The sequence below is a fragment of the Caretta caretta genome, chromosome 5 (assembly GCF_965140235.1).
Source record: "Caretta caretta isolate rCarCar2 chromosome 5, rCarCar1.hap1, whole genome shotgun sequence".
NCBI lineage: Eukaryota > Metazoa > Chordata > Testudines > Cheloniidae > Caretta > Caretta caretta.
In genome coordinates, this window is record NC_134210.1 from 131373183 (window position 1) to 131391968 (window position 18786).

Genomic DNA, 18786 nt, shown 5'->3' on the forward strand with positions numbered 1-18786 from the left:
CACATGATTATCATACACAATGTAAGGAGAGTAGTCACTTTGGATAAGCTATTACCAGCAGGAGAGTGAGTTTGTGGGGGGGGGGAGGGGTGAGAAAACCTGGATTTGTGTTGGAAATGGCCCACCTTGATTATCATACACATTGTAAGGAGAGTGATCACTTTAGATAAGCTATTACCGGCAGGAGAGTGGGGTGGGAGGAGGTATTTTTTCATGCCTTGTGTGTATATAATAAGATCTTCTAAACTTTCCACAGTATGCATCCGATGAAGTGAGCTGTAGCTCACAAAAGCTTATGCTCAAATAAATTTGTTAGTCTCTAAGGTGCCACAAGTACTCCTTTTCTTTTTGCGAATACAGACTAACATGGCTGTTACTCTGAAATCTGTAGTGATAAACACATATTTTTTCATGGTCTGTGTGTATAAAAACGTCTTCTGTATTTTCCACAGTATGCATCCGATGAAGTGAGCTGTAGCTCACGAAAACTTATGCTCAAATAAGTTGGTTAGTCTCTAAGGTGCCACAAGTACTCCTTTTCTTTTTATAGAAAGAGAGATTTCAGTAAAACGAGGCTGCTCACGTGGTAGAGGTTGGCACTAAAAGGCCAAGGTTCTAGCCTGACTCTGGGGAAGGAGCAGGTATGGTTGTGTGATTTCTATAAAATGAGGCAGCTAGCCAAGAGGGTCCCACAGTCAGAAGGAAAGAAAGTAAAACCCTTAGGTACCACAGAGATGCCACGTATGGAAGCAATACTAGAGTGCCAGAAGGGGTGAGTGCCCGGAACAAAAGGGAATCAGGAAGGAAAGAAGCTGATTGCCGTGGCTAACCGGCAGGGCTTGGGAGCCTATTTGAACCAAAAGAAATCCTTCCAAATTTGGAAATCTGACCCTTGTGAAGCCAATCGAACTTGAGGCTGAGGAGGGAATATGTGAAAGGGAAATTAGAAAGGCTAAAAGGGATTGTGAAGAGCAAAAAGCTACATGTATGAAAACAAACAAGATATTATTTATGTATATCAGAAGCAAGATGCTTGAAAAAGAATCAGTAGGTCCACTGGGTCACCATGGACTAAAGGGAGCAGTTAAGGAAGACAAGGTTGTTGCTGAGACACTAAGGCTATGTCTACACTGCAATCCGCGGCTGGCCTAGATCAGCTGACTTCGGTTTGCATAGCTCAGGCTGCAGGGCTATAAAATGTCAGTGTATATGTTCCCGTCCGGCTGGGGCCTGGAACCCCATGAGCCAGAGTCCAGCTTTAGCCCTGTGAGCCAAAGTCAGCGGACATGGTTGCAGTGTAGACATACCCACTATGATTTCTTTGCATCAGTCTTCACTGCAAAGGATACTGGGGAGAGAGACTTACCCGAACCTGCTCTTTTCTTGTACATTTGGGACTGTCAGATACTGAGGTGGCAGGATGAAGTGGCTAAGCTGCAAGCATATATATAAGATTCCCAGACAATTTTGTACAGCTTTAGAGGAAGAGTCATACATGGACTTTTCTCTACTGGGCATTTTCATTAACACAGCATACCTGGTGTGGGACCAGAGCACTGGTTCCACCCACTCCCTCCCTTGCCCATTCACTCCCCGCTCATATATGCAGGGAAGTAGCAGATGCTTAATGCATAAAGAAGCTCAAGACTGAGTCCTCAGAATTTTTGTGGTAACTAATGACCTGAGCCTGCAACGTGCATGCTGGCAGAGTCCACATTCGCTTAGAAGGGAGCTTTCCCTGAGTAAGTTCCCCTTAATACTATTCAGATGAATTGAATAGCTTTCTTCAGGCTAAGGGTAGCCATTGTAGCTATCTGGCAGGGGATCTGTGAGCGTTTCCCATGCCCTTCCTAGGGCCGGCCAAGGAGCAAACAAATACAAATTCATAAACATCTCGGACACATTTTTGTTTTGAAGTTTTTTGAAAACAATATTCATTTAAAAAAAATCACTTTTTTTTGTAACTGAAAATTTTTGGTGTTTTTCCTTTTTTGGTTTTATCATTCAAAACACTTCAACCCACTCTGTCCATAACCTGCATTTCTACTATCACAGTGATCTTCTGAAGTTATCAGGGAAATTTTAAAAAGAATAATAACTCTCTATATCTTGGGGCCAGATTGCTTTGATCCACTGCTAAAAGCTAGATGGAAACAACAGACTCTCAGAACTGAAGCTTCAGAACAAAGGATACAATTAATTATTTACCACTGATTGGAAGTAGCTACAACAAACAGCTCCTTTCAGCATGGTACTAACAAAACCTCTATTTCTTTTTCATAACTTGTCTCTATACATCACCCCACAAAATCATATCTTTTGGAAATTCCATGTTATTTCCACTTCTATGTTCATTTTTTTAAATGAACATCATAACAGACAGCTAGATAATTGGGGCAAAAAAGTTTGGAGAGCCAAATATACTTAATATTTAGTGTGTGATTCTGATATGACACATTGGTGTAAATCAAGAATACCTTCACTGAAATCAGAGGAGCTATGCTGATGTAAAACAGATACAAGGCATTTAGGTGGCTAAAGAACCTATTTGTAGGTATTAGAAAAGACAAGTTATTTAACTATGCTGGCTGTAGATGAAAAAAACATCTTCATTCTATTAGAACAACCATGTACTCTTCACGTGTTAACATTACCTGCCTGATGAAATGCTCCTTTTTTACATGGCCAGAGATGTATCTAATAGAATCAGCAGCTTTTTCCAAAAAAGCAATCACAATTTTTTCTCCATCCTTGACTTGTTTCTGTTTCTTTTTGCCCAAGATCTTTGATTTTGACACTGGGATAGTTCCTCCAGCCTCTGAAAAGGAATAGCGGTCCACATGGCCCTTCATGCATAATAGCCTAGGAAGCTTTTGAAGGAAGAGTCTTTTAACCCAGGGAGCCATAGGATGGTAGGTTGCTGAGGACCGATGGTGCACGTTAATAACGAAAACAGTAACAATAATTGATAGGGTTACAAAAATCATAATAAACAACAAATACTCGCCAATCAGAGGAATGACTTTGGAAGAAGATGGTATTATTTCTTCAATTACTAAAAGAAAAACGGTAAGGGAGACTAAAACGGATGTAGATAATGAAAGTTTTTCCCCTTCATCAGAAGGCAAATAGAACACCAGCACAGTTAGAAAAGATAATCCAAGGCAAGGGACGATTAGGAAAAGAGTGTAAAAGAGTGGGAGGCGTCTTAAAACGAAGGAGTAAGTAATGAATGGGTAGGAATGCAACCCATCCTTTCTGCTGCCTTTCATGCCTTTGGCATTTAGGATTTCCCACTCTCCATTATCAAAGAAGTCTTTCCTATCAACATTTTCATCTACTAAAATCAAGTCAACCATGTTGCCATCATAAGTCCAGGATCCAAATTTCATGGAACAATTCTGTCTATCGAATGGGAAAAACGTCACATCCATAGTGCAGGAACTCTTATAACTGGCTGGTGGAGTCCAGGTAACAAGCCCATTGTATTTCACTATGGCTTTGGTCATCAGGGAGCCTTCAAAACGTCCATCGGCACTGGGGAGAGGAGAAACAGGATCAGTTTCAGTTTTTCACCAGACCCAGTTCAGTCATTTGGATTTTCTGATTCCAGTTCTGTTTTCTATTCCTTTGAGATGTGCGAGCATTGACACAGTACATGTATTGGGCAAAGAATTCCATAAATCCCAGCCGCTTTAGAAATCTGGGAGGAATCCTTCAGATGATGAGGGTCATGGCAGCCCTGGGCTTTATAAAGTGCTACTCTTTTCCTTGTTTAGCAGATCTCAACTTCTAGACTCCCCAGGTCTCTCTCCATGTGATGCCCCTACATGAACTATGGCCCAGTGGTCAGTGGAACTATTCAGGTGCCTGACACTGGGGGGCAGCATGAACTAGTAGATAAATCATGGGACTGGAAGTCAGGAGACATTGATTCTACTGCCAGCTCCGGTGACCAGCATCAGATGTCTGTAACTATGCAAGCTCTTCACAGCAAGGACTGTCTCTCACTGTGTTCACACAGCACCTAGCACAATGGGGCTCTGAACTTAGTTGGGATCAGTAATTCCATACCTCCCAATAGTCCTAGGTTTTGTGGGACTTTGAGATCCTTCACAGATTCATAGAGTTTAAGGCCAGAAGGAAAAATTAGATCACCTCATCTGACCTCCTGTATATCACAGACCATTACATTTTACCACCTTATCCCTACACTGAGCCCAGTAACTTGTGTTTGGCTAAGACTTATCTTCCAGAAAGGCACCCAGTCTTGATTAGATGACATCAAGCGATGGAGAATCTACCTCTTCCCTTGGTAGTTGGTTCCTATGGTTAATTACCATCTCTGGTAAAACACTGTGCCGTGTTTCTAATTTGAATTTGTCTGGCTTCAGCTTTCAGCAACTGGTTCTTGTTATGCCTCTCTTTTCTAGATTAAAGAGCCCTGTAGTACCTGGGATTTTCTCCCCTTGCAGGTATTGTGTATACTGTAATCAAGTCCTCAATATTATTTTCTGATAAGCAAAACAGATGGAGTTCTTTAAATCTGTTAGGCATTTTCTCCAGCCTTCAGATCATTTTTGTGGCTTCTCTGCACCCTCTCCCATTTTACAATATCCTTTTAAAAACATTGACACCAGAACTGGATGCAGTGTTCTTACACTGGTCTCACCAGTGCTGCATGCAGCGGTAAAATCACCTCCCTACTGAGTACTCTCCTGTTTATAGAGTCCCACTTTGACCTCCAAAGCCCCATGTACTGGCTGAAGCAGTTTCTGTCCCCCTGAGGATGGCTGCGCTTGGCTCCCTACTCCAGACGTTGCAACCTGGTGCACAGGATCACTGCATCACTCCCTCAAATTTGGCCCAGCCACACCCCTCGTTGGAGGGCTGGGCCAAAGCTGAGTGGCACTGTACCCTTGTGCACCAGGGACCAGGTTGCAATGCTTAGAGTGAGCAGCCAAGCCAACCAGCCCCACAGAACAAGAGCCACAGGAGCTGCTGTTGTGAGGTGAGTGTGAGGCGGGCTCACTCTCCTACTCCCCCTCATCAGGCCTCCCACTTCTCGGGGCAGGACTCACCTCGTTTCAGCCACTTGATATGTTGGCAGGTAGGTAGTTCTATGGTAAATATTATAGGCAGACCTGGTAGGGCTTCCTATTATCAAGGTTGCTTGATACTTCCCATTGTAAGACCCTGTTTTCAGTTGCTTATAACTTTGCCAAACTTTGACCATTCAGGCTGAAATTTTCCAGGCCAGCTGACATTTCTGGGAAAATTTCAGCTAAAATGGCTCAGCCATTCCCAAGAATTATATTAGCGACAAACAGGTTGTTTTGCCTGTGTTGAGAATCTAGCATCTCCATGCTGTGGAGCAGGCAGTTGAAATTTGGTAGGGGTATGGCCTTTGCATCAGGGATGTGCCTTTGCTATTCCTGTTAAAAAACTGTCCACTTTTGGTTATGAGCCTTTGAAAAATATCAGTTTGCACATGCTCAGTACAGACTTGTTAGAGCTTGGCTGAGAAATTCTCTGAAGATTCTGTCTGAACTGAGCATGCTCCAGCCAAAGGCTGCAGGGGCTCACGAGAACTTTTCTTGAAGTCACTGCTCCTGGGTGCTGCAGAGCATTGTGGTGCCAGGCACCAGAAGTGAAAATAGGGGGATTGTCTCTCTGGTGCCCACACCCTCTGCTGGGCCGTGCAGAGTGAAGGATGAAACAGCCTGAGTTGAACACAGAAGGAACAAGAGCTGGAAATGCAGGGAGATTGGATGAGGAGGCTGGGGTGGGAGAGACACTGGCACTTGCTGAGCAAGGAGAATGAGGCAAAGATCCCGGGACGAGGTGCCTGGTCAGAGACTGGGATACAGAGTCAGGGAGGGGGAAGACTGGGACTCAGACAGAAACCCCAGAGGGGAAGACTGGGACTGGCTGGGCAAGGAAACTGGGACTGGGATGAGTAATCAGGGGGGAGGAGGGGATATGGGACTGGCTGGGTGAGGAGACTAGAACTGGGACAAGGAGCCAGGGTGGGGAGGGAGACGCAGGATAGGGAGTGGCTGGGTGAGACAGAGGCAGAAGGGTCTGGGAGCACTAGAATCATAGAATCATAGAAGATTAGGTTGGAAGAGACCTCAGGAGGTGATCTAGTCCTCTCCTCCAGAACCTGAATGGAACTAATTATTCCTGAGTCTCAATATTCCTCAACTGTCAGCAAATAGCTGTGAAAACCACTGCGAAAATGTCTGTCTCACACCTGCCTCCCCCAGTGGCTGCTCCTCACAGAGAATGACAACCTACTACTGCTATCAGTTCATCTATTATCTCAAGTGGCAGAGGTCCATGCAGTGGAACTAAAGATTTCAACCTGCTGATGTTCCTGTGGGTGTCAATATGGTTCCATGTGATGGATTTTCTGTTTTTTTTATTTGTTTTTTGAAAACAGAAAATTACACGCAAAACTATGTTAAAAGAGTGTTAAAGTTGCAAAGTCACTGAAGGATGCAGGGAAATTCTGTGGGGAAAAAATAGTTGTGATCATGTAATTAATGGACTATCAAAAAAGCAGACTCACAATAGGGCCCTGTTACAGTGGAATGCACAACCTTCATTCTGGCAATTTCTAACTGAAGGGCTTGACTTTGCAGCCTTAGTGTTTTTAATGTCTTTTTTGTGTGCAATAAATAATAATAATAGAAAAGTTGAGCCCATGTTTAAGTGCTTTGCTGGATCAGGGCCTAGGCTAGTGCACGATGCACTACTCAGCTCTACTGCACACTGGAGATGGTCAATAGGGTATAACAGAATGTGCTGATCTCATCTGCACCTGTCTCTTTTGTGTACTTATTTTGCTCCCTCCAGAACCACTCCCTACTATGGAGGTTTCCTCTGTGCAAGTTTCAGGGTAACATGGTAGCTGGAATGCAGAGAAGGAACAAAAACATGCTCCAAACAAACTGTTTAATTCTACTGTCTACAGAAGGCACCTAGGAGGCCAGGGAAACACTGTGAAGTTTTGTAGCACCTTTAAGTAACATGAACCAAATTCTGCCTGGTGTTTTGCCCCTGTGCACTTGCAAGACAAGACCTGGGCAAAGTGGGAGTAAGGGGAGAGTCCTGCCTCACACAGCAGCTGATCCAGAGAGTGGGGATGGGCAATTGCTCCTTTTCTCCCAAAACCCTCCCTGGCAGAGTACCACAGGGATCATCTATTCTATCTCCCCTCTGCCACACGAGGCCAACTGGGAGTAGTGGAGAGATGCTACAGACTCTGCTCCTAGCAACAGGCTGGTAGTACCCAGCTGTGACCTGTGTTCTCCACGGATGCAAATAATGTCAAACTCCCAGAGTTCAGATCTGGATCTGAACGCTCCCCAGGATCAGGTGTGATTGGATTAACAATGACACATCAGGCCCAGGCCAGAACCACAAAGTGCAGGTCTGAATCCAAACTGCCCCAGAGTTTCATTCTTTTATTTCTTTGAATTTGTAAAACAGAATTCTAGGCACGCCTGTCCAGTGCGTAATATGGACATAGACAAAGGACTGTGTCCCTAGACAAATCCATCTCAGCACACTCCCTGTTCACCAATCTTAGGGAAGAGAAGGGAAAGACGGGCTGTGCAGCCTGCCTGGAAAGTTAACAAATCTGGGCTCTGGCAGGCCAATGCGGGGAGCAAGTTCTGAAATGGAGGACCCCTCAGACAGAATGCCTGGCCAGCAGCTCCCTCTTGCTTACACTGTGGGAGCTCCATCCAGCTCAAGCGCCTCCGCTGATCTCAGCGGGGGCAGTATATCACAAGGAGAGGATCTCTCTCCGGCAATCCTGTCCCAAGCTATTCAGGCCTTTGAATCCCACCCCAAACCTTACTGGAAGCCAGTGCAGATCACAGAGCACTGATTTAATGCGCTCCCAGTGTCCAGCTCCACTCTGCACCAGCTTCAGTTCCTAAGTGGTCCCAACATGTAACCCCAGGCAGAGTATATGACATTATATGGAGCAATCTAAGCCAGCAAGCATTCTAGTCCAGACACATTTCTGGATAGTCGCTATCTAACGAGATCCATGGTTAAGCCCGGTGCTAGCCAGTATGGCTGGAACTGAATGTTAGTGATTCACTGAATAAGTCTAAACAACTATCTGAAACCCTGAGCAATGAGCCTTGCTTCAAAACGTGATGAGCCTTATACTCACTTTTCAAACAAAACAATGTCCGGGAGCCACAGCGACTCTGACGGAACCCGGATCGCCGTGATCCCACCATAGTCCTCAGGATTCCAGCACAACTTATGGTCAGTCCATTCCTGCAATGAGCCAACAACATCCTCTTCCATTCAGACACAACAGGTTCCCACCGCCAGATAGGTCATTGGGCCATCTCAGAGGGATTGTAATACACAGATGTAAACCCAGCACAATGGGACCCCAAGTCCTGATTGGAATATATGTATCACAACAACTGTTGTTGTTATTAATTTATTAATTATTAATTATTACTGAAGTTGGTGGTGACCCCTATATTTAGGTTGTAACACTTTCTATTATAAAAGGATTCTTGTAACCTTTCTTTGAGAAGCTCTCTCGCCTCCACTGTGTGCAACAGGCCTGTGATATTTGACAGGGAAAATCCCTTCAGGATAGAGAAGTTCCTTTTCTTTATCCTGTGAAATTCTATTCAGATTTGGTCAAGACATGAAGGGTTAAAAATCACCATTTTTTCCTTCTCTCCCTTCTTTCCCTTCAGGAAAATGTCAGCAGGCTGCCAAAATCACTGAACATTCCCAGGCTGGGCTCACACCACAACCAAAACAGCAGCAGTAACGTGCATGGAGAACCCCAGTCAGCTGCCAGGGTGGAGAGATCCAGGCTGATCCCCTGAGCCTCTTCCCTGCCCTCTCCAACCTGGCACATGGGACCCAGCATCCCAGCCCCCCTCTGGGGGAATTGTATGGGGCAGGAGCTCCCTCATCTTCCAGAGCTGGCAGGAGAATGCAAAGCCAGGCTCCACCCATAAACCCCCGGACCTAGTACACGTCCCAAACAACTCTCCCACTCCTTGCGGGCCCACACAGGGTAGGAGCCCCCACCTTCCTGGGTGGGAAAGAGAGTGAGTGGCATCAGACTGCCTGTGACCACCCTATGAACCCAGCACATGCTGCCAATGGCCCACACTTCCTCCTTCTGCCATGTACTGTAGTTAGTCCTGCAGCTCAAGTGGTAACAGGCTGTGTTGCAGAACTGAAGTCTTGGGGTTCAAACCCTATAAATGATGGAGGGGTGGGGTATTACAGGCATGCAATGGAAATGTTTTTTTACCTTTGTCCTTAATAAAAAACTAAAAAATTACATACGAGAACGACATTAAAAGAACGTTCTTTATCCAAGCACACCGAAGTTAGGAAATGCCAGATTTATGGCTGCCTGTGCCACCCTCATTCTCTTGCCTGAGCAACCCACATACATTGCAATAAAGTCTTCAATTACATGATCACATACTGTGTTATCCACAAGACCCCCCTCATTCAGTGCACAGGACAGATGACCAAGGGGGCTGAAGGGGATTGTCAAGGTTCCTTCCCCACTCTGAACTCTAGGGTACAGATGTGGGGACCTGCATGAAAACCTCCTAAGCTTACTTTTACCAGCTTAGGTTAAAACTTCCCCAAGGTACAAAATTATTTTACTCTTGGATTTCCACTGCCACCACCAAACTTTATCTGGGTTTACTGGGAAAACGTAGTTTGGACACGTCTTTCCCCCCAAAATCCTCCCAACCCTTGCACCCCACTTCCTGGGGAAGGTTTGGTAAAAATCCTCACCAATTTGCATAGGTGACCACAGACCCAAACCCTTGGATCTTAAAACAATGAAAAAGCATTCAGTTTTCTTACAAGAAGACTTTTAATAGAAGTAAAGAAATCAACTCTGTAAAATCAGGATGGTAGATACCTTACAGGGTAATTAGACTCAAAACATAGAGAATCCCTCTGGGCAAAACCTTAAGTTACAAAAAAGACACACAGACAGGAATAGTCATTCTATTCAGCACAGCTCTTTTCTCAGCCATTTAAAGAAATCATAATCTAACACATACCTAGCTAGATTACTTACTAAAAGTTCTAAGACTCCATTCCTGTTCTGTCCCCGGCAAAAGCAGCATACAGACAGACGCAGACCCTTTGTTTTTCTCCCTCCTCCCAGCTTTTGAACGTATCTTTTCTACTTATTGGTTATTTTGGTCAGGTGCCAGCGAGGTTACCTTTAGCTTCTTAACCCTTTACAGGTAAGAGGATTTTCCTCTGGCCAGGAGGGATTTTAAAGGGGTTTACCCTTCCCTTTATTTTTATGACAGGGATGCTGGTGAGTTCATGTTTTAGGAGTAAGTCAGGTGCACGCCTTGCTTTCCACACTGAGCTTTGGCACGATTTTCCACCTCCTTGTTTTGTTTCTTTGGTTAGCTTTGTTAACTTTGGATCACGTGGTACCCAGTCTGAAGAGCTGGGGATATGAGCAATTCTCACAATGAGAGAGACTTTTGCTGCTGTATTCATTATTTATGGGGGTTTTTAGGTTGCCCTGGGAGATTGCAAAGAGAGAAGAGAGAAGTAAAATCAATACCAATAATAACAGCAGCTTTCGGTAAAAGTTCAGGAGACAGGGCCTAAATAGCCCCTGGGCTTTCCCAGAAACATCCTGCCTGGTACTTGCTGATTGGTTATGGATATCCGAGAATGCAACATTCTTTGGCACCTCACATACTAGGGATATGCAGCATTTGCAATGAGTCTGCCATTAGGGATGATGCCCCACTGATATCCGTTGAGATTGCTGCTACGCAGCTCATTCTCTTAGCCTGCGGCTTTGACCATGTCACCCCTCTCTTTGTGTAAGGGACTGTTGGCCCCTTACTAAAAAGCAGTGGGGGTTTTTGGTTGGCTAGCTCCCAGTACCAAAAGGAAGGGGAAGGGTCGACAGGAAATCAGGACCTTGAGACTGAGAGTCCCCAGGAACAATGGGGAGAGACCAATGCTCCAGGTCAGCCTGATTGACAGGGCAGGCAAGCTAATGATGGAGTCGTGGGGGTTCTGAATTGCCTGGAACAGATTGGGGCTGAGCTAAGGAGAGAGCAGGGGCCTGAGCTGAGTGGGGAAGCAGGGCTGCGCCAACCAGAGAGAACCAGAGAAGCAGCCCAGGGAGCAGACCTGTGCTGGGAGCAGAGCCACAGAAGCAGCCCAGAGAGCAGACCTGTGCTGGGAGCAGAGCTGCAGCAACCAGAGCCAGAGGGGTGAGAGAAGCAGCCCAGGGAGCAGGAGGCAGAGCAGCAGCAGTGCTGGGGCTGGAGTTGGGGCTGGAGCTGGAGTAGTCCGAAGCCAGGTGCAGTGAGCAGCTGGGGAGAACAAGGGGGGACCCTGGGCAGTGGGCCCAGCACAGGGAGATGCCCCCAGCCAAGAGGCCTTGCAAGCGAGACTAGGAGGGGGCCTGTAATCCCAGACTGGGGGGGCTGATGCTGGGAAGAAGGGTCCTGCCACCTAGAGCCTGAGGGCATGTGGCCACCACCAGAGCAAGAGTCCGACCCGCGGCATCCCTGCAGCACAGCCAGGGCCTGGGCAGGAGGCCTGGGACTTGTGAGGAACAGACTGTGAACTGCCCTGATATCCCAGAGACGCTGGTTGTGATATTCCCTGCCACAGGGCAGGGTGACAGGTTTTCCTTTAACCTTTCCCATTTTTTCCTTATTTTTTTTAATTGATTGCTGTTTAATAAATTGTATTTGCTTGAACTGTATTTAATGATCAGTGGGTCAGGGAAGCCCTCAGTGAAGAGAGAGTACCCCGGAGTGGGGACAACCTAGCCCCTGTCCTAGGTGACCACAGCAGGGTTGGGGGTCGAGCCACCCAGGAATCCTGGGCCCAGCCTTGTTTGGGTTACGAGGACTCTGTCACACAGGAGAGTGGAAGGGGAGCCCTCAACATCAGGCAGGCCTCTGAGTAAAGGAAGTCGGAGCGAGGACTCAGATCCTTTCGCTAGCCCATTTCCCCAGGGTAGTGTATAAGCCAGGAAAGTTTCCCACAATAGCAGTACATTCCCCCACTTACAGTTGCATCTCTCCACTGGCTTGCTCTTCTCTACTGCACAAATATAAGCTGCTTGTCTTCGCTCTCAAGGCCCTTCACAGTCAATCCCCACCCTACCTATCATCTCTCATTCACCATCAAAATCTCAACTCCCATCACCAATTGTCCTGTGATGCCAGCCTCCTTTGCTCACTTGTTAAATTTTCAAACAAGCCCCTGCATCCTTTCTCCCATGCTGCCCCTCACACCAGGGAGAAGCATCCCCAAAACTAACTCATCTGCCTCCTTCAAACCCCTCTTTCAAACTCTGCTTTGCTGTGTTGTCTACAAAAAACTTGACAGTGGTTAAGCGATTAGGGTGCTGATACCACCTTGTACTCCCCAGTCTGTCTGAATCCATCTGTTGTCTCTTGTCTTACAGACTGTAAATTCCTTGGGGCAGAGACTGTATTTTTGCTCTGGGTTCGTAAACTGCCTAGTGCAACGGATCCATGAGTGGGCTCAGAGGCACTACAGTAACACAAATAACAACTTTCTGGGATGACTCTAGTGCTAAGAGGATCTCAGAGAGGAACAAAAATTAAAATTAAGTTACGACTTATTTCAGTGCCTAACGTGTCACCTGTCCTTCCACAGGCCAGGACTCCCTCACCACCAAGGGGTGCAGGTTACAATGGCACTGCTACAAACCCTAACTTTAGTCTCCTTCCCCAGCACTCAGACACACTCCCAGCAGGTGGCAGCCCTGGCCATGTGGGGGCTGATTTTACCTAGGGAACTGGGGGGCTAACTCAGCCAGGCTGGGGGAGGGAGGTTCCCCAACAAAACTCTACAAACTGGGAGTCACCTTGAAGAAGGAAAGAGCCAAGCTGAGGGATGTTGCTTCCAGGTCCCCAGAGGCCAGTTCTCAGAGGGACCCTGCATGCAGGCCTGGGACATACCAGCTCTCACTACTCCCAAAATGGCTTCTCCCCTCTCCAACGCTCCCAGGGGCAGGCATTTCACTTCCTATTGGCCAGGCTAGCTCTTCTTCCCAGGCTTTCCCCCGTCTATCATTTGCCTCTACCCCTGCCCCCTTCTCTCAGACAGTGCCCCTCCTCTGCGCAGGCGTGCTGGCAGCCATCCGGGCACCTGCTGTCCTCCCCCACGCCAACACAAGTCCTCTTGCTTGAAAGAGTGTCTCTCCTCTCTCCCTCTGTGTTGCCTAGCAGACTCTGAGTCTGCCCTTGGCCATGCTTCCTCCCAGGGACAGCGCCCCTCCCTGAGTCATATGCACACAGAGCCACTGGATAATTGGATAATTTCTACTACTGTCTTTGTGCTCCCCTGTCTATTTGTCTGTCTGCACATGTTGTCTCTTGTCTTAGGGCAGGTGCACACTTAAAACACTGTGCTGGGCCACTGTAGCGCCTAAGTGAAAGTGCTCCTATGCCGACGAAGAGCTTCTCTCATCAGCATAATTAATCCCCCTCCCCGAGAGGCAGTAGCTCTGTTGACAGGAGAAGCTCTCCTGTCAAGCTAGTGCTGTCCGCATAGGGGGTTAGTTCAATATAACTACGTCACTCAGGGTGTGTGTAATTTTCACAGCCCGGCCTAAGCACCGTAGTTATCCTGATATAGGTCTGTACTGTAACCCTGACCTTACACTTAGATGATAAAATCTTCAGGGCAGGGACAGCCTCTTTGGTCTGTGCCTGTACCACACCTAGCACAATGGATCGCTGGTCCGCAACTGGGGTCTGTGGATGCTACCACAATACAAATCGTAACTACTAATGATGGCTGACAGGGGCTAATGGCTGCCATCAGGTGGGTCTAGAATCTAAGACAATCACTGACCTTGTTAATGCCAGTGTGTGCCAAGCACCCTCTTCAGGATCAACAGAAGGCACAATCATGCAGCTGCAGACAATGTGGGCTTCTGCCTAAAGCAATAGGTCTCACGGCAAGCTAGAGCTAACCCAGGTAGATTAACAAGGGTTTCCCTGGTTGCCAGCGCAGGGACTAGGCTGTGTGTGCTGGAAAGAGAAAGCCAGCAGGAGTCATGATTGTCACCCTGAGAGGAAGCAGAAACAGAGCTTGAGCACAGGGCTCCCTGGAGCGTCAGTCTTGGGGATTTCTGAGCAAGGAACCTGCTTACCGTCTGCCTCAACTGTGTTTGGGGAAATGGGACCTTGTGGACACTCTGTGAATAAACAAGATTACACCAAGAATATACATAAATTGTGTCACTGATTTTGCCTCCTAATGAAAACAACCCTGCAAGGCCCTGAATTCTGGCTAACCACTCAGGGCAAAAGGGCGACACAAGTAATAATCAACTAGGATTGCAAATAGGAGGATGTTGTGCTGTCTACTTTTTCCTTTATTTTATTTGGGGGGGTGGAATGAGGAGGCCTGGGAGGATTTACTGATTTCATTCCTTGGGAAATGCTTCCAAGATGTTTGAGTGAATTTTTCCATGCCATAATACAGCAGCAGTACTTCAGTAATTCAGAAAGGGCTACCTGGTACCCGCAGCGGTAGCAGTCAGCAGCCTCTGCATTACGCGGAGTATCGATGCTGGTCACTGAAGTGAGGACACCTAACATATTGCTTTAAATAAAACTATGCGCTTTAATACCGTCAAGATTGTTTTACTGATGCAAAGGAGAATTAGCCAACACATTAAAAAAGGCAATGGTCACACAACTGCATTGAATTAGTTTCCTATTGCTTTCTTGTTAAGGCTATATCCATTCCCATGCACTGTAATTAGAATTATCATTTATATTACCATAGCACCTAGATGCTCCAATGGAGATCAGCACCGCATTGTGCTGGGCGCTGTACAGACACACAGTGAGAAAGAGTCTCTAGCCCAAAGAGCTTACAGCCTAAGTGGACCAGGGGTGGGAGGGGAAACACAGAGATTTGCCATGGTCTCACCACAGGTCTGTGGAAGAGCCAGGACTAGAACCCAGGTTTCCTGATTTTTACTCAGTGTCTTAGCCATTACAGTGATATCAGCTCATGCTGGTGCCTGTAATTCTCACTGCTGATAGCTGCTCCCTGCGGATGGATGGGCACTGCCTGATGTTCTGCCAAATCCACCTAGACTGAGCCCTGCTCTACACTGGGGCATGGGATCGATCTAAGTTACGCAACTTCAGCTACGTGAATGACATAGCTGAAATTGACGTACTTAGATCAACTTCCTGTGGTGTCTTCACTGCGGTGAGTTGAGTGCAGCCGCTCCCCTGTCGACTCTGCCTGCACCTCTCACGGCACTGGAGTACAGGAGTCAACAGGAGAGCGCTCAGGGGTCGATTTATCGCGTCTAGACTAGACGCGATAAATCAATCCCTGCTGGATCCATCGCTGCCCGCCGATCCGGTGGGTAGTGAAGACATACCCTGAGTATCCACCACTTAAGACTGGGGAGAATAACGTACAGCCTAATACTGACAGATAGCTCTTCTTGCTATTCAGCCTCAATGCTCCATTTCTTAGTTTCATCTCATTACTCCTAGTTACAGCCCTGGGTATTGCACTAATAATTCCTCCTCCTCCTTGCTGGTTACACACATCAGAGATTTGTAGTCTGTTGTGTCCTCCTTCAGTTATGGCTTAGCCAAGCTGTACATATTACCCCTTCTAAGCCCGCTTTGTATATTAGTCCCTCCAGGACTCAGATTGTTTTTCTTGTTCTTCTCTGAACTCCCTCCAGTTTGTCACTATCTTGGGGCTAATAAGGACCCACAGCTGAATGCAGGGTTACAGATGGGGATCTATCAGAGTAATAGAGGGGGACTGCTACCTCCCTGCTCTGGGATGTGATGCCATTGCGTATGCAGTCCAGATCACATTGGCCTTTGTTTTGCTTGCACCCATATTATATGGCCAACCCATGTCCATATTTGCTGCCCATCATTACTATTAATAATAATTTGTATTATGGTGTAAGCAGAGTCAGGATGAGCTCCACCCTGACATCTGGTGGTGAGGTGTGGCAAGTTGTGGAAAAGAACTTCAGGGGCTGATCTCATTTGCATAGGCACACCCACCCCACCTAGAATGAGGCCATAACTGCCCAAATGGTCACTTTGGCTGTTGTGGGATCCCCAGTGTCTCTGTTATTGGGGCGGGAAGAATAAATTGTTATTACTCTGATTATGGGAACTGTACTTGGAACTGTACTTGGCCTTTTGTTATGATGGAGGGACTCACCATCAACTAAGTAGCACTCGCTAGGCAAGGGACATGGGTTCCAAAACTCTGTGAATTGAGAGAGGCTTGAGACAGGTATTAGTACTTGGTGGTGTAGGTGCCTTTGTGAGGGTCTGAAACACCAATTGCACCTTTGTCTCTCTCCACTGTGGAACGTCAGAGCTAATTTTGGGTCTATTAAGAGTCTTGCTACAGGTACTGTACTGAATTCACTTTGGCCTTATGGTGCACCAGCACTAAGGCTCCTGCTACTATGAGCTGAAATTACTGAGAGCTGGGAGCACTGTGTCAAGTAGTGGGGAGCCAGAAGATCTAGCCTGCAGGGGTACTGTTCGTGGATAGGCTGGCGGAGTGTTCGTGAGACAGAGAGTAGAGCGGAGCCCTGTGGGGCAGTCAGCTTCAGACACGTAAGGTGCCCCTTACCTCTTTCCCCCACAGGCAGGCACATTTTAGCCAGAGTGGGGAGTAACACTATGCAGATGAACTTTTGAACTCTGGGGCTGGACTTTTTGGACTTTGGGTGATTTGTGGATTGCTGGACTCAAGAGACGTTTGGGTTCTGGGACTCAAGAACCTGAGGGAAAGGATGTGGCCCAATTTGCTGGGGTGGGTCTTTGCTCATGGTTTGGTTAATGAACACTAGTTGTGGTGTTTCCCCAATTTAATGCTGATGTCATTTACCTCATGTTATTAAAGATTCTCTGCTACACCGAGACTCTGTGCTTGTAAGAGGGGAAGTATTGCCTCTTTGAGGCGCCCAGGGGGTGTGTAAGATTTTCCCAGGTCACTGGGTGGGGGCTCGAGCCACTTTTGCATTTGCTTTGATGAGAGGGAACCCCTGTGTACTGAACCCGGCCCTTGCTGCTATCAACTTGGCCTGGCAGAAGGGTTACAATGGTGTAACATTACCACCGAAGGACCCCACGCTGGAGCCAGTCTCGCTTCGTTAATCGCTGTACAAACACATAGATTCACTGGTTTTGTGGCCAGAAGGGACCATGATGACCATCTCGTCTGACCTGCTGCATAGCACAAGCCAAAGAACCTCCCCCAATGATTCTTGCACCAAGCCCACTGACCAAGTGCTGTATTTTGGAAGGACATACAATCTTGATGTAGACTCCAAGTGATGTTGAATCCACCCTTGGGAATCTGCTGGGAGGGGACAGGAGGAGCTGTTCACCCAATACTCCTCCTGATGAGCAAGTGGGCAGGGAAGGGAATGGAAAGGGGAAGGGAATGAGAGGAGACCCGTCTCTATTTTCCTACTGGTTGGCCAGAGAACCTGGTCAGGTGCACGGGATGAGTGAGCTGCTCCACAAAAAGGAGTGATGTAACTCACTCCTCCGCAGAGCAAGGGGGAAGCAGGGAATTATGATCAGAGTCCCAGTTTATGCTCTTGTGTGCTCCTGCAGCTACATATGTGCCATCTCTTATGCTGCGCAGGTGCCTGCATGATGCCAATCCTCAAGTGACATTTAGCCGCACAGAGAACACTGCCAGCTGGCATAAATTAGTGCAGTCCCTAGCCTGCTCTAATTCACACCAGTGGGCTGGGACCTGTGCCAATGTACCAATAGAATCCAGGAGACATAACTTGCTCCCCAACCGTCCTTGATGCAGGAGGGAACCTGGGCCAGTCCCTGTAGTAAAACAGGCCTCCGCACAACTGCAGTCTGTGACATCGCACTCCCCAACCTGCACCAATATCTCCCTGTGCTAAGGTGCCATTTTGTGTCTGCAAGGTGAACAGTCATGGGTGGCAGATGAACTGTGGGCTTGGGGAGGCTAACCCGCCGCCTGGCCTGCCCCTTCTACCTGAGGCCCCACCCCTCCTGCGGCCGCCAGCCTTCCCCTTCCCCTTCCCCTGCCCCTGCCCCTGCCCCAGGCCGCCTGAGCGCCTCCAGCCCTGGAGCCAGGGCTGCTGACAGCAATTCCAGACCCCAGGGCAGAACAGTCAATGGGTCCTGTAGAAGGGTGGTCACCCACTCCAGCCTTAAAGGGCTTAAAACAGCCCAGGAGAGGGCTGTGGCTGGGAGCAAGCGGTTCCCGGGCTGATTGGGGGAAGCAGACTCAGCTGTGGCCATGCCCCGATCAGGCCTCAGCTGGCACTTAGAAAAGGGCAGTGGGCCAGGAGTAGACTCTCTTTCTGCCTTTAGAGGGAGATGGGCCTGGCTGCTGGGGAGCATACCTGGGTACCTAAGGTGAAGCAGGGCTGGGGAAGGCCAGAGGAGCTGGGAAGCTCCAGACTGAAAAAGCCCCAGGCTGCAGGCCTGGCAGATGGCCTAAGACAGGGTACTGGGGTTGCAGGGGTAAGCTCACCTGTAGGCAGAGGCAGCAGGTCCAAACCTCTCCATGTCTGTGATGATTGGCTTATATGCTGCAGTCTGCCCCAGTGAATGGGGGCTAGATGGTGACTGGGCAGTAGCCATATACTGAGGTGAGGTGGGGGTTGGGGGTTCCCCTGGAGGGGGAGACCCAGAGACTGTGGGGCACTGCCAG

The 18786-nt window shown here is 47.8% G+C and overlaps 1 protein-coding gene across 5 annotated transcripts in view; it reads right to left on the minus strand.

Moving 5' to 3' along the window:
- The window catches only part of CHRNB3 (cholinergic receptor nicotinic beta 3 subunit), a 45666-nt gene that overhangs the window by 8731 nt on the left and 18149 nt on the right, over nucleotides 1-18786 (minus strand). For 4 of the 5 annotated variants that reach the window (XR_012668679.1, XM_075128904.1, XM_075128905.1 and 1 more), the window contains exons 4-5: nucleotides 8195-8304; nucleotides 2655-3537 (exon numbers count right to left, since the gene is read on the minus strand). Coding sequence is in view for 4 of the 5 variants with exons in the window: in XM_075128904.1 (XP_074985005.1) it covers nucleotides 2655-3537; nucleotides 8195-8304 (993 nt within the window). In the remaining variant the exon portion in view is untranslated. The remainder of the gene's footprint in view (nucleotides 1-2654; nucleotides 3538-8194; nucleotides 8305-18786) is intronic. The other variant, XM_048851629.2, reaches the window with a different exon arrangement.